Source organism: Hippoglossus stenolepis, chromosome 15 (genome assembly GCF_022539355.2).
Source record: "Hippoglossus stenolepis isolate QCI-W04-F060 chromosome 15, HSTE1.2, whole genome shotgun sequence".
NCBI lineage: Eukaryota > Metazoa > Chordata > Actinopteri > Pleuronectiformes > Pleuronectidae > Hippoglossus > Hippoglossus stenolepis.
In genome coordinates, this window is record NC_061497.1 from 21,055,294 (window position 1) to 21,069,637 (window position 14,344).

General features: G+C 43.8%; 1 protein-coding gene across 5 annotated transcripts in view; it reads left to right on the plus strand.

The window, feature by feature from the left end:
* Positions 1-14,344, plus strand: part of cadm1a (cell adhesion molecule 1a) — a 329,744-nt gene that overhangs the window by 278,177 nt on the left and 37,223 nt on the right. For 3 of the 5 annotated variants that reach the window (XM_035178483.2, XM_035178485.2, XM_035178484.2), the window contains 2 exons: positions 730-902; positions 12,118-12,204. In XM_035178483.2, the coding sequence (XP_035034374.1) occupies positions 730-902; positions 12,118-12,204 (260 nt within the window). The remainder of the gene's footprint in view (positions 1-729; positions 903-12,117; positions 12,205-14,344) is intronic. The other 2 variants (XM_035178486.2, XM_035178487.2) reach the window with 1 other exon arrangement.

Here is a 14,344-nt window from a genome sequence, read left to right on the forward strand (position 1 = left end):
ACGGAGACACTCATAAGTATACAAGCGTGGAAAGCCTGTAATTTTCAAGACAAAGCCACCGTACAGTTATTGTTGCTTTAACTCGACACAAAGGGAAGGATGTCATGTCTTGCTTTGTTTTTTTTAGATCCTCACTCTTTTTAGCCTCTTTTCTGGCAAGCAGCTTAAATACATGTGTGCCGGGGTAAGGGAATAGGCCTCAGTATTAGAAAAAGGCTTGGGACCATGGAGCGATTTCTACTTCATCAAACATGAGGATGTCAGATTGATTGAATGTGTTTAGACCATAGATTGAATTTAGATACGTAGGACATGTTGTCTTGATCGCCTTCTTGTGGCTGGCTGCAGCGTTGTTTATAAACCCTGCCACCTCCATGTTAGCAGATGGAACATGGACCAAATTAAAAAGGTCAAATCCACGTGAAATACATTTTTCTCATAGATGATTTTGGACATTTTAGGAAGGTCTTATCACACTGCAAGTTTGGTTTTCATTAGTTATATACATGCAGCTGAGACTGACTTGCGATTGGTTGAGCACATATATTGGCGGGACCACGATAGTGGGAGGAGGTGGAGACGGCTCATCCATCTTTATACACAGTCTATGGTTTAGCAGGTTTTTAAAAATCCTCAACATTTTCATATCTTGGGTTGTGATGAGGGGCCTCAAACTCTTTCCTCCGATCCCCGAGATCTTACTGTTCCATCTGTTCTTCTGCTTTTCAGGCCACAGCGGGTGAACTGGGTCAAGGTGGACGACGATGTGCCGTCACATGCCGTCATCACCGGCGGCGATCTCTACATCGAAAACCTAAACAAGTCGTACAACGGAACCTACCGCTGTGTGGCGTCCAATTCGGTGGGGGAGTCTTTCGACGACTACATCCTCTATGTCTATGGTACGAGGAGCTAACACTCACCATCTCTTGCTTTACCATCTCTCTTCTGTATCTCTATCGTGTGTCTGCTTTTCTTTCTCTTCTCCTTTTGCTTTGTAACTCTTCCCTTCTTTCATCCAGATGTTCACTCTTCAAGATATACAGTCATGTGCTTGTACACAGTTTGTCTGAGATATTCTCGTGTTTGAAAAATCGCTAACCTGGCAGTTTAAACCCCTTTGGAGATCAAAAGTTTCATTTCAGTTTTCTGGAGGATTGTCCCATGAACATTAAAACCAGAATTTGTCAAAAGATCGAGCTTGAAATTAGGTATTTACAAGATTTGTGTGTTGCAAGCAAACAACACACTCCATAATCCAGACTGTAGTGTTTCCGTACAGGTGCAGAGTATTTTTATCTTGCCACGCATTTAATTGCCATGGGGAATCATACAGTATGTGGTTAGGTCTAAGATTAGACTGGACTTCATCAGACCCAATGAGTCACTGCATCTCATTTTGAATATATGGATTCATGTGCCACGCTGTAAGTCACAAAATGGCCTCAGATGCTGCATCCAACACCTCCTGTGCTTAGACCATTGACTCTGCTAAGGGAGAACTTCGTATGTACATGAACCTAAATAGAAAACCCAGCTGGTGATTCAACAAATGCCCCCCTGACAGAAGCTCCACCTCCCCACGTTCATCCACGCGCGTTGCCAAGGCGAACCACTGATCTCTATAAATTGGAATTAGCCACCGCACACAAAACGCAATACTGAGCAAATGTGTGAAAAAGAAAATGAATGTTACGTATCTATTTTCAGCGCACGCACAAAACGCACCACAAGTGTGATCATGAGGAGATATTGGCAGAATTTGACATGAAGTATTTAGGATTAAAATAAATCGCCTAAAAGTCAGTGTTCCTTCCACAAACCTGGGTTTTCTCTTTCAATCTGCTTCCACCAAACTTCTGCCGGGTTTATTTATAACTGTGGCTTCCACGCCGACCTTCCATCCTCTTTTCTTTCCCCCACGGATTTCTCTGGCCCTCATAAGCATTATCTAAATATGCTTTTATGCTGTTGATACCAGTAACATTTTCTCCCCCAGAGCAGAGCATTAGACTCTAATGTGGTAATTTTCCCTCGGCCAAAATGACTTCACTATCACTTTTGGGACACCCGATCCCACAGAGAAATTATCTGGCTGCTATTGTCAGAGGGAATTAGCCGAGTGAGAAGAGTAGTTTTTACGTCGGGGGGGATGGAATGGATGCTAACGGACACCAGCTGAATGGATGTTATTTACAGGGGAGAGAGCTGATGTGCTAATGATGAGTGCAATAAAACAACGGAGCAGCTTACTGCCACCTGCTCTATAAGAGCTGTTAGTTTAAACCCACAGTGCCGGGGCTGTGTCTAGATTCTGGGTTTTTATCTCTGCAGGAATCACTCTGACACGTAGATCTTTTGGGTTGACAGATCCCAGCACCTGATAGATAGGAAGTTATCTGCTTATTACTTTTATCTGAAGTAATGGTAGGTAGAACATCTTGTATATCCGTAGTCCTTTAGTCAGGAAATGGGTATTTAATCTACAAGATGTGCAGTATCATTGTGTTTGAATCCGAGACGGCTTGCGAGGGATTTTCTGATTAATACGTATCGGGCATATGACGTCTGCTCTATTTCTGATCCTTTGCTAATTTAAAACTATTGTGCTCTGTGTATAGCCGGACGTCAGTTTATTTTTTTATTCCAACTGAGATGTTTTGCATTCACACTGATCCTCTAAAACGCTGCTGACAACTGCAATTGTACTTCAGCGCGTGGTTCGTGCTGTGGTTGAAGACGAGTCGTCCAAATCCTGTCCAAGCCCACCTGTCACAACAGGTCCGCACTGACAAGCTGCACTGACAAGCTGCACAGGGCATTATACAAAATATACACGTTGTATTTTAGGAAACCAGGAGAATACATGACGCTGGCAATGATTTTTGAATGCAGAGATTAATAAATCCATGAAACAGGCTCGTCTGGGACAAAAGAGCTATCGTCACCACCAATAGTCTGATGTGTCAGCGCATAAACAAGGTCCGGAATCTTATGAAACTAAAGATCCAAGAAAGTTTGAGATTAAATACGTAGGTTATAGAGTCGAGATGAGATGAGAAGTGTAATTTCTAAGTGACGGATCTAAAAAGGTGTGTGTGTGTGTGTGTGTGGTCCAGGTATTGCTCATGTTGTGGGGACATGAATCTATTTACACAGTCACATTATGGACGTTTGTTGTTTTCCTCATGGGGACAAAAAAGCAAGTGCTAATAACGTAGAGTGTTAAATTTTAAGATGAAGGGACGCCCACTTTTGCATTTATTCCCCCACTTAATTCTGTCCTATCAAAATTCAGGTTTTAATTGCCAAAAAATATCTTTTAAAAATTAAGAGGAAGACGTGTTTTCAGGTTTCAACGAGGTTAAGTTTAGGTTAAGGTGAAAGAAAATGAAGAAAAGTCAACGCAATGTCCTCTGAAGTCATGGAGATTCCGCTGTATGTGTCTGTGTGTGTGTGTGTGTGTGTCTGCAAATGTGTTTCTAATCAGATCAATTACAGCCCACATTAACGACGCTGATAAGAAGCAACTCTGTCACTTCAAGCCGTCTTATTGCCCACAGTTGCGTGATCCACACAGTTTAACTTTGCTCGAAGATGCCGATGAACACGCCGGTAATTGTCGCCGGCTTTGTTGCGCGTCTTTCTCCCCAGGCCTGAAACACCAAATCCCCATGATGTGGGCTGCAAGTTGCCCCTGTCTCATCCGCCCACACATGCCCCCACAGTGACAGAAACACAAAGAAAAGCATGGTAACGCAACACGTGGACGACGAAAAAGCATTGCACCTAAAAAAAAAAAAGAAACAGCCACCATTAAAGCCACAGGAGGGCTCCATCCTTTTAGAGACGGTCTTTTGATGACTTTGATGTGTCTGTGGCCCCCACACAACTAATGTCCGCTGTAATTCAACAGCAAATCATGAACCAGCCTTCGCCTTGCTAATGGGAAGACAGGATGTTGTGGGCTGAGCTGATTCTCACATTATGTTCCAGACGCCCCCTCCACACACACATATATAGACCCCCCCCTTGCTCGTATGACACCACTGTCCTTAATGCACCTCCGCAGTGCACCATTTACCTAAACTGAAGCTGAAGGAAAAGCATGTGCCTAGAAACAAACAGGCTCCCTAGAAAGAAAACCAGCATCATACACAGCTGTGTAATATAGGATCCTTTCACGGCTTATGTATTGAGTCAGGGTCCCCGGGGGCCTCCAGCTGAACTCTGGTGGGGTTTTCGTTTGAGGTGTTGAAAGCAAAATGGACCAATTACAGGATCTTATCTGTGTCCACTTCCTCCCGCTATGCGGCTATGAAGCCAAAATATCCCGGATACAAAAGGTGCCATCTTGTTTTTACAGCATCGAATAAAAACCACCTAAAGCAACAGAAACCATATGTGAGAAAATATGTATTCATAGATTTAATTTGTGTCCTCGTCCCACATCCTCCAGGGGCGATCAAGTCACTTTGGCCTCACTTGTTGTGGAGCCATTCATCTTTACGTGCGGTCTACATCTATAATACGCTACAAAATCCTCTGTCGTGTCCCGTTTCTGTCTTTTAATCAGCGTTGATAATGATTTGTGAGGTCTGTGCTCAATGCAGTAAGTTCTGCTTTCAATCTTCAGTATTCGATGTCCCCCACTTGGCTCCACGTTACAAATCTTTCGTAATAAGTCATTATCAACTTAAACGACCTAGAACAACAATAAGAGGCAATAAGGTCTCAGGTTTTTCCTTCGTCCGGACCAAAAACCCCCTTCGGACTATCTAAAGTGAATTAAAGAGTTTCGTGAAGAACGAGGTCCATTGAGGGAACCATGATACCTCCCAGCTGTGTTGGGAAGTGATGACGTAGTGATGAAGAGCAAACGTCAGTCGAAAAACTTTGTTAAAACTTTCCAGCAGAAGAAAGAAAAACTAGAAAATCCTGCATGTCCGTAACGGTTAACTTTTAATTTAAGAAATAAAATCAACACAAGCTCCCAAACTGAACATTAGAGCTGTGTAACTTAATGATGAAGTCTGCATGGCCCCCCCCCAGCAGTCCCCGGCAACCCCCGGCTCAATGCTCGACAGCCAGAACAAATGCAGCCTCCACCAGCATCCCCTCTAATACATCCGATTCCAGAGTATTGTGACCCTAAGTGATGGAGAACACCACGAGCCTGGCTGACACTAACAATGTTACCAGAGAGAAAAAAGGATGCAGTGTGCACAGCTCTCACTGCTGCTCTTACTTCACAGGGTAAGAAAACACAACCATCAGGGTGTTCCTCTCGCAGTCGAGTGAGACCCGGCGCCGAGGGGTTTGAAGTTGTTTACAGGCCGACGCTTACCCAATAGCCGAGTCTCTCTTCCGAGCCGGGGCTCCTTCGCCACCACAGGCTTTTATTGCACGCGAGCAGCATGTGTAGTGACCCTGTTGCTCTCAGTCATCTTCCTACTTGCTTTACACTCCTCCGCCGTCGGAACACATGGGAGTCGCTTCAGAAAATCACCGTTAGCGCTTTAAGTGGCATCTCCATCTCGTCTTCCGGAGGAGCAAAGTGTCCTGAAACATTCCGCTTGTAAGTGCCTCGCGTTTGCGGTAATTGCACTTGAGTGGAAGTGAAATTGCTGTGTTGTGAGGAGGGGTGTGGGGGGGGGGGAGTAACTCATCACTCCCAAAACAAATTTGCGAGGAGGTTTTGAATTCAGTCTGTGCGTTCTCGAATTCCATAATTTATCTGATACACTCTAAAATTTCTCAAATTCACCAAAATGCCGTGTAACATATACTTTTTACATACTTCAACAGTCAAAATAAGCCATTGTGAAGGAAACTACCCATCTGTCTCTTGTTGCTGTTGCAGATCACTGGATGATATCACCAAGTAGATGATAAACTTGAGCCCAGGTTTTATTTCACGACTCTGCAGTGAATTAAAAGGTCTGAGATACATTTAAAGCTCAATAAAAACTTACTTGAACCAAATCCAATGCATGGACATTTTTTTAAATCATGTTTTTATCCAAACAGGCAGCTGATGATTATATATAGTTATTATCATTTATTTTTTAGTAGCCTTTATTGGACCAGGTTTGTCCCAAAGAGATTAACAAGAGTAGAAGTAGTTAACAGACACAGACTCAGAGGATTTTACCAGAGCTTCAAACTCCTTCAACTTGACCAGGTTTTGAAGCTGAAAATCTGTCTTCAACTTGCCTGAAAAACTAAAACCTAAAATCTTTCTTTCCCAAAATTTAGTCCAGACTTTGAGAACAACAAAATCCCAAAATGTCCACAGAACAAAGATCGCGAGCCAATCCCAGTTAGCATTGAGAGGGGGTGCAGATTGCTGAGATTACACAGGGACCGACACTTAGAGACAAACAGATTTCAGTTTCAGGACCGATTTCCTTCTGTTTGAAACTGAACGGGCCGACCAAGATGGCTGCTCTTGAGCTGGAGAGGGAACTCTGTTGAATTAGCTTTTTTGCATTTAGAACTACATTTGTTGACAGGACAGACATTTTTCCCGTATGACCGACAGGATTTGCTAAAACTTACTCCAATTGATGCGTCACACATTTTGTTTCTCTGGTTTCTTGTTTGTTTATCCAATCCCTTCCATTTTTATGCTATAACCATTAATAATTCTTCTTGGAAATCGAGCTACACCCAGTCACAAAGTCGAGAATATCACCAGCTCAGATTTGACAGGGAATAACAAAACTGTCTTTAATAAGAGGTGGGTTGAATTCAGTTCTCGGACCTGAAATGCACGGCACAGACTCGTTAGGCAGGTAGAAGTTTCAAAAGTAATTTATTGCAAACATGAAAAAAAGGCCTGGGATGAAGGGGCGAGTGCTGGGATGTCCAGGCGGAGTGGCAGCCTGGTAATGGGTTCGATGAAGCGGAGCGGGCGAGTCTGGAAGACTGGCAGAGTTGGACTGGGAATGGCAGATGTGGCTGAGCAGGACGGGCGGACTGGAGCTGAATCCAAACAGGTTTGCAGACGAGGACGGAGGCGAACGCCGCTCGACGGCAGGTTGAGCAGCTGCCGGTATCTGAGGCGCAGGGAAAGTGAGCGTGAGCACAGAGCAGGAGGGAGGAAACCACTGGGTCAAAAAAAAACAGTCGAGAGGAAATAGACTGTGGCCGTCTCGATTTACTGTACTGCTACACGGAACAATCTGGCAAAGGCTGGGGGGGTCTGGGTTTATAGAGATGCACCAGGTAACAACACTCAGCGGCAGACACACACAGACACGCACACACACAGATACACACGGAAAAAAATGAAGACAGAATGATGGGGGGTAAAAAAACGAAGAGAAAAAAGGTAGAAACAGACGAGAGGACCTGACCCTGACACGACGAGGGAAATTTCATCGGGCCGACAGAGCTTAGAGGTGCTAATTGGATATTATGTCAAAAAAAAAGAAGAAGAAAAACAAATGAACAATACGGTTTGTCAGTGTATCAGGTCGGGGGGGGGGAAAAGAGGCATATAAAAGGAAAGTTTTGTGATGAGGTCGCAGCACGACACAAGGCAGCGTCGAACATGTCGTTCAACACCTACACTGCTATGAGTCACGCTTACGAACATTGCCAGGCAGAATATTGCACTAGCGATACATCACTTATTGTTGTTATAGCTGAAAATGTGCCTCTCAGACGTCTATGATGAGCAAGAAAGTGTGTTTTTTTATTCTCAACATGAAACTGGGATTCATAAAGACCGATAGACGAAGGTGATCTGATCTGAAAAGGTGATTTTAAGTGATCTGATTCGAGTCAAAAGACAAATGGTGTTCTTCCCTTTTTGCACAATCTTTCTGTGAAGTAAGCACGAGTGATAAAAGTATGACAAATAGGAAAACTAAGAAATCACGACAACAGAATAACATTAGCCCTCTATAGTTTATAGAAATAGGATTAAGTCCGGTCCATGTCCCGTTGGCTAACATGGATGAGGCTGGGTGTATTTCAAATTAAAATCCAGATTAAAAAAGGCAGCTCTTTATTGAGATCACTGACGCAGCTTTTCATGCTAATTTAAAGAGGCAGGTTGTGTCTCTGTTTAAAACAGGAAACGAGTCTCACCGGCACGTTTACGCGATGCGTTCGTCGACTCCTCTCGCTCGCCGCGTCTCGGAGCTTCTTGAAATCCGGCTCCGTGCGCTCAGACTAGAAAAACACTGATTCATAAACCTCATCAGTAAACAAGGCCCGGTGACTCAGTGGGAGGAAAAACACATTCTGCCTGTCACATTTGAAAGTCAATGAGCTCCACTGTTTCTTTGATACAGCACATCGGCAATCCACTAGAAGAAGGGAAGGGTGGTGTGTGTGTGTGTGTGCGTGTGCGTGTGCGTGTGTGTGTGTGTTGGGTTTGGGGGGCCGGATGGACTGTACAACCAGACAATACCAACACTCTTTCTTTTAATCTGTTTTTTTTTACAATGTTAAGTTTTTAATGAGTTGTTGACACTGATGATCTCAAACATCTGCTGGACGCTCACTGTTCATGATGGGATAAAACCAATTAGACAGCACCACCCCCGAGCTGGAGTCAGTTGGCTCTCGAGCATGTGTGAAACTCATCAGCTCCGGCTTCGCCTGCCAGCCGACTTCCCCAACGGATCGCGTCTCTCCGCCTTTTGTCTCCACATTGGTCCTGAAACAGCCTTTTGTATATTTGTCAAGGTTGTTTGTTATTTGTTTTAAAGGAGCTGGTGACGGTTGATGGATTGAAAACGTACTGTACACCGGCGGAGTTTTGAAAACGGACCCCGATCACCCGAAGGCCACGATTTTGCATTTTAAAATCTGCTTCAGGCTGAGTTCCTGAGAGGCTACCAGGTCTCCTCTGCCTTGTAGGTGTGTTATTTGACTCAGGTAGAAGAAAATAGAGGATGTTTTTCAGAGAATCAACTGTGAAAAGACTTTTGTAGTGTCTGTCAACATCTAATGCCCTCGGGGAAGACGACTTTTAAATGATAAACAACCACTGGTGCCCGTAGGGACCACATTACAAACAGCGGGGGGACTTCAATCATCTCTTTACTCTTTGAATTTTGAATTTGCTCTCATTTCATTGTTTAGCTGTGTTTGCTTGAAACGGTCATTTTGATTTTGCTCGTGGTCAGTTTGGAGAATAAGACTGATGCTGGTGTCATTTTGTAAAGAGCAAAACCGTACTTTTTAGGAAACATTACTCAAAACAGTTAATTTATTTGTGGATTATTGACTCTATTTGGATTTATTTTCAATCACACACGGCGCTCCCAGTTTGGTCCATGTCCCATCTGCTAACATGAAGAAGGCCCTTCTGCAGCCAGCCATCAGGTGGCGATGAAGAGGTTTTGGCTTCACTTTTTGTGAGCTGTCATGTCGTCCATCTTTATATATCGTCCATGGTTCAGACTGTAAAGCACAAACGATTTTCTGTGTTTTGGCCCTATTTGCTCGCGACCTGCCAAGAGTTTACCCCACCTCTCACCCAGTGTTGGCTCCAGCCTTCCTGGCATGTCCCTCAGGATCCAGGAAGGCTGTATTGATAAAGAATGAATGGATGTTGATGATTTCCAGCTGTAGGATGTTTTTTTGGGGAATCACCTCAAAGTAAACTCAAGTGGCTGCAGTAACAGCGATGGAGGAGGGAAGAGCAAGAGTGTGGCTCATTGATGTGATTGAAGTTATTTGTATTTGATTTATTTCCACCGAAAACAGAGCTATTTGGCAAAGAGGGATAGGATCTAACAGGATTTGGCTAAATATTTGTTCTTGTCCTTTCATGGGAATTTTTCTTTTACAATTCCAAAGACATCTAATACCTCCTAATATCTCGATTTTGCCAAAACGCCACTAGATTTACTGTCCACTGGTTTGGTCCAGCTTCCTTTTAGAATTTAGCTACTTCAGTTTCTCTCGCATTGCTTTCATTCACGCTTTTGCACTTAAAACCAGACAGAAATCATTCAATGGCAGATCCACTGTGCCAGAAATTTCAAGACGTGCTGTTCTTCAAAGCTCACTCCTAACTCTGACGCTGTGGCCTTAGCTTTTAGAGAAAAAGCTATTTTGGCACATGTGCTTCATCCAAGAAGCTTGAGAATGAGTGTGCAGATTTCCTGTGTGTTTCCATTTCCCTACAGTTGACTTTGTAGAGCGGCTGCAGCTTTAGAAACCCAAATGTTGATATCGTGACGTTCAGCATTTAAAGATAAGGAAAGTCATACCTGCTGCAATGTTGTCACTAGTGCCACCTGCAGGAAATGAGTGGAATAGCTGCAGTGTTTTCTGTTTCTCTTCGATAGATTCACAATGTTTGCAACCAGTTAGACAGCGTCCCTCCTGCCTCCTTAAATTCCCTCTCCTACCTGCTCTCCGTCCACACACATTTCCTTTCCTCACCTTCTTATAACAGCCTATTTCATTAAGGGGCCGACCAGCCTTTCTCCTTATCGACAGCCAGAAATTACTTATTTTTTTTCCCAGCACCTTTTAATAACCCCAACAGGTTTTGCAGCCCGTTCCCAGGCAATCAGAGCAGCATGGGAGGTTTCTAACCAAGCAGCATTGCCAGCGGCCTCATATCAGTGCAGCCCTGCCACTTCAACAGGGAAAATGTCACTTTTGATATCTCCCCCCTGGTCATTGTCAGGGTGGGGAGTCTAACCCGGCTAATGAAGGAAAAGGGGAAACGCTGTGGGAGGAAAAACGGACCCAGCTTGATGCTCTTTGTTTATTTTATGTTTTTTCATTTCTATGCCTCAGCGGCAGTGACAGCCGTGGTTAGAGGCGTTATGGTTCCTGGTCGTCCTTCGGTCCATCCCACTCTCATGAGGTAATTCCTTCAAATTTGGTGCATACGTTCACATGGACTCGGGGATGGAGCTGATAACAATTTTATTACTGGTGAAAGCTCAAGGTCAGTATAACCTCACAAAACATATTTTCGACCAGAATCCATTAATCCACATTCTAATTATGACATAATGCACTTAATACCTTTTATTAAATTCTCTTGAAGATCCATATGTACGCCAGTTCTAATATTTGGAACATGCATCCACATGGATTGATGGACACACTGATCAGGGTTTTTTGGTCAAAACGTTAAAGATCAAGGTCACTGTTATTGTTTTTGAGCCTAACTCGAGAATTCATATGCTAGCTTCAATAATATTTTTGAGTTGTCTCTCTTTCTCTCCGTATTTCTATCCGTGCGGTTAGTATTTACGTCTTTCTATCTCGATATCTCAGGAACAGCAGGGGGCACAAATGTCCACTTGACCTCCGGGATGAACTGATGAATTTTGTTGTTGAAAGGTCACAGTCACTATAAGTCCAGCATTCATACGCCAACTCTGACAAGATACACTCAAAACCTTCTTTTATTCAGTTTCCTCTTCCTTCCTTCTTCTTCTTATTTCCTCTTCCAAAGTCTTTACTACATATCTTCACTGACTCTGAACACACATGGATGTAAACTGCAACTTAACTGATATGACATATAATGTGGTAACTATGTGTTTATCATTTCCTTCCCTGTGTTTTTTCGTCTACTGCCATTTATCGTCTCGTTATGTTTGAGTTCATACATCACATTTTATTTTTTCATCATCCTCGCCAACTTCTCCTCCTCGGAGATGTCGAGGAGGAGACGCGTTTGTTTGTGGAGACGGCTCGCTGCATAACAACGACAGCTTAAGTGCAACAGCAGCACGTGTTACTCATTAGACACTTAATCACTTCTAACAACCATGTGCTCGCCGGCGGCGCGAGTGTCTCGCGTTGCAGTGTGTAGCCCGTGAATCGACGGCGACGCGAGGAAAGTTCCCGACACGATCCTTGATCAGCGCAGTCGGCCCGAGACGGGATGATGTGTTGACGTGTCACCGCTGCGTGTACAGTATTTAATGTGCTGTCACCCGGCTAATTCATCAAAAGCTCTGCAGCCGATCTCAAACCCACACGATGAGCTGCTGGTCGTGTATCAACCAGCGATACCATCGCTTCCCCAGTGACTTTACTTTATCTTCATGGTTTTTTTTTTTTACTCATTTGTCCCCCTCCCCCACCCTCCGTGTTTGTCATGTATTTGTCCTCATCCAGATGCTCCCACTACCACCCCTATACCCACCACAGCCACCACCACCACCATCATCACCACCACCATCTCCTACCCCGAAGCCAATCAAGGTACAGTATCAACCCTCACACAACCTGTTTATCTGTGTGTGTGTGTGTGTGTGTGTGTGCGCTCCCTCACCCACAGCGCTCCCCGACTCCATATATCTCCATCTTCATGACACGGCGGCAGTCACATCCGCAGGCTTGTTTTTCCACCCAGCGGTTGAGGTCACCCAGGTTTGCCACAGCTTTTACAGTTGATTCTAAATGTTATCATCGTTTAACGGGTGGAAATGAATGAGTCGCATCACACGGCAAATTCTCGCCTCCTCGCTGATTCCTGTAATGAGTTTTAAATAAGAGTTGAACCGGGGGGGAAGCTTGGTCATTTTACGCTTAATTTCACGTTCACTGATGAAAAGCCGGAGATGCAGGAAAGTTCAGGAAAAGCTGGTAAGTGGATATTGTGTTGAGATTGTTTGGTCACGAGGTCAGAAACAAACGTTTCGCACCCAGACGTAGTGCAGCACTGTGGAAAATGCGACTCAGAGAGTGAGACGTGAACTTTGGTACAGATCTAATGACTTCGAATTTTAACCGGAGCCAACTCGTTCCCTCTGTTTCCCGTTTTATGCTAAGCTAGGCTAATGATGCCCTGATTTCACGATTCCTCTGTGTAATCGGCTGTCGTCCGATGATGGTTCGGCCTCTCGGGGCAGCTGCCGATGTTTCAGGGCTTCCGGTGTAGACGGCAGATATCAGGGGCCATGACTCCATCTTCTGTTTGTTTACAGTCTGATAGTTTCTTTCATCACAGACTCACACGAAGCAGCGCATTGTGCAGAGGAGGTTCATGTGGTCATTTAAGAAACTCGTCTGAGGATGTTTCAAATCTTTCTTTGAACTTTAAAATTTTCTGTTCAAACTTTCGGTGTCACGGTTGAACATTATGATCCACAAGCTCAAATCACATGCACAAAATGTTCTGTCAAATATTGGTAAAACATGGAAACTTGACAGATGAAAATAGACTTTGGTGGAATTTATACGACCTCATCTATCACAGTCAGGAATTATGAGTAATTACAGCGCTCGGCGGCACAAAATGATTTTATGATATGCCCCCATGAGTTTCTCTGGCTTTTCAAACGCGTGTGTGCTCGTGTGGGGGGGGGGTGCAGTTGTTGAGAGGACAACTATAGGCCCAGGCTTTGCTTGTCGTCAATACTGTTTATTCACGGCTCTGTTTCCAGATACACTTTCAAACATGACATTGTGTTTCTTCTCAAACTGAACAAGACAAATCACGAATTACAGTTTTAAACAGTTGTGAATAGCAGCGTGACAGTAAGGTGTGATATCAATTGAACTGGCATGATGGGAAAACCTAAAACAAGCAAATAGTAAAAACCCCATAAATGATGAAACAATGGATAATAATTGCTCCATGATTATTGTTCTGCAACATTTACTCACGAATTATCCTTTAATATAAAACTAATTTGTTGTTCGTTAAATAAAACACTATTATGGATCAGAGGTGGACTGAGGGAAGCGGCAGCAACAACAGAACAAGAGCTTTTAGAAAATTAGGCCCATTTTAGAAAATAAACAAAAAAAAATGTATCTGGCTCCTTCGGCGGCAGAACTATTGTGAATCTAAATCTCCGAAGGGGCTCAGATAGAAAACATCACTTTATGCCTCGACTCAGAAAATCAGCCTGAGCTCCAAAAACGCAATCAAAGCCTCTTCTGACAGACCACTCGATGGGAACAAATCTCACGAGGCTGTCAGAAATCACAGGCATTGTGCTTGATTATGCCATCTGATTGGATTAAAGAGAATACCTATCTATGCGGGCTGATTGATAGCTCCTCTGCCTCGGATCAAGGAGTGCGGCGTCGGCACAGGCCCGTTCTGATTATAGCCATCCCGGCTGATTCATGCTGAGATCTCCGCTGATTTGCAAAATGATCACATTTATTTTGAATGCGCCTGCTGGGAATTATACAGTTATTTTATAGGTAAATAACACTAATAGGGACGTATATTCATATAAACGGCATGTGCAAAAATTAGAGATGAATATATCGGAGAGAAGATTTGGAAATGCAAAGCAGGGTCATGTGGATTTTGCTGCTGCAGCCTCACTCTCTCTGCTCCGGCCAATAGTTAATTGTGGCATCGCCTATAATAGACAGATTTATA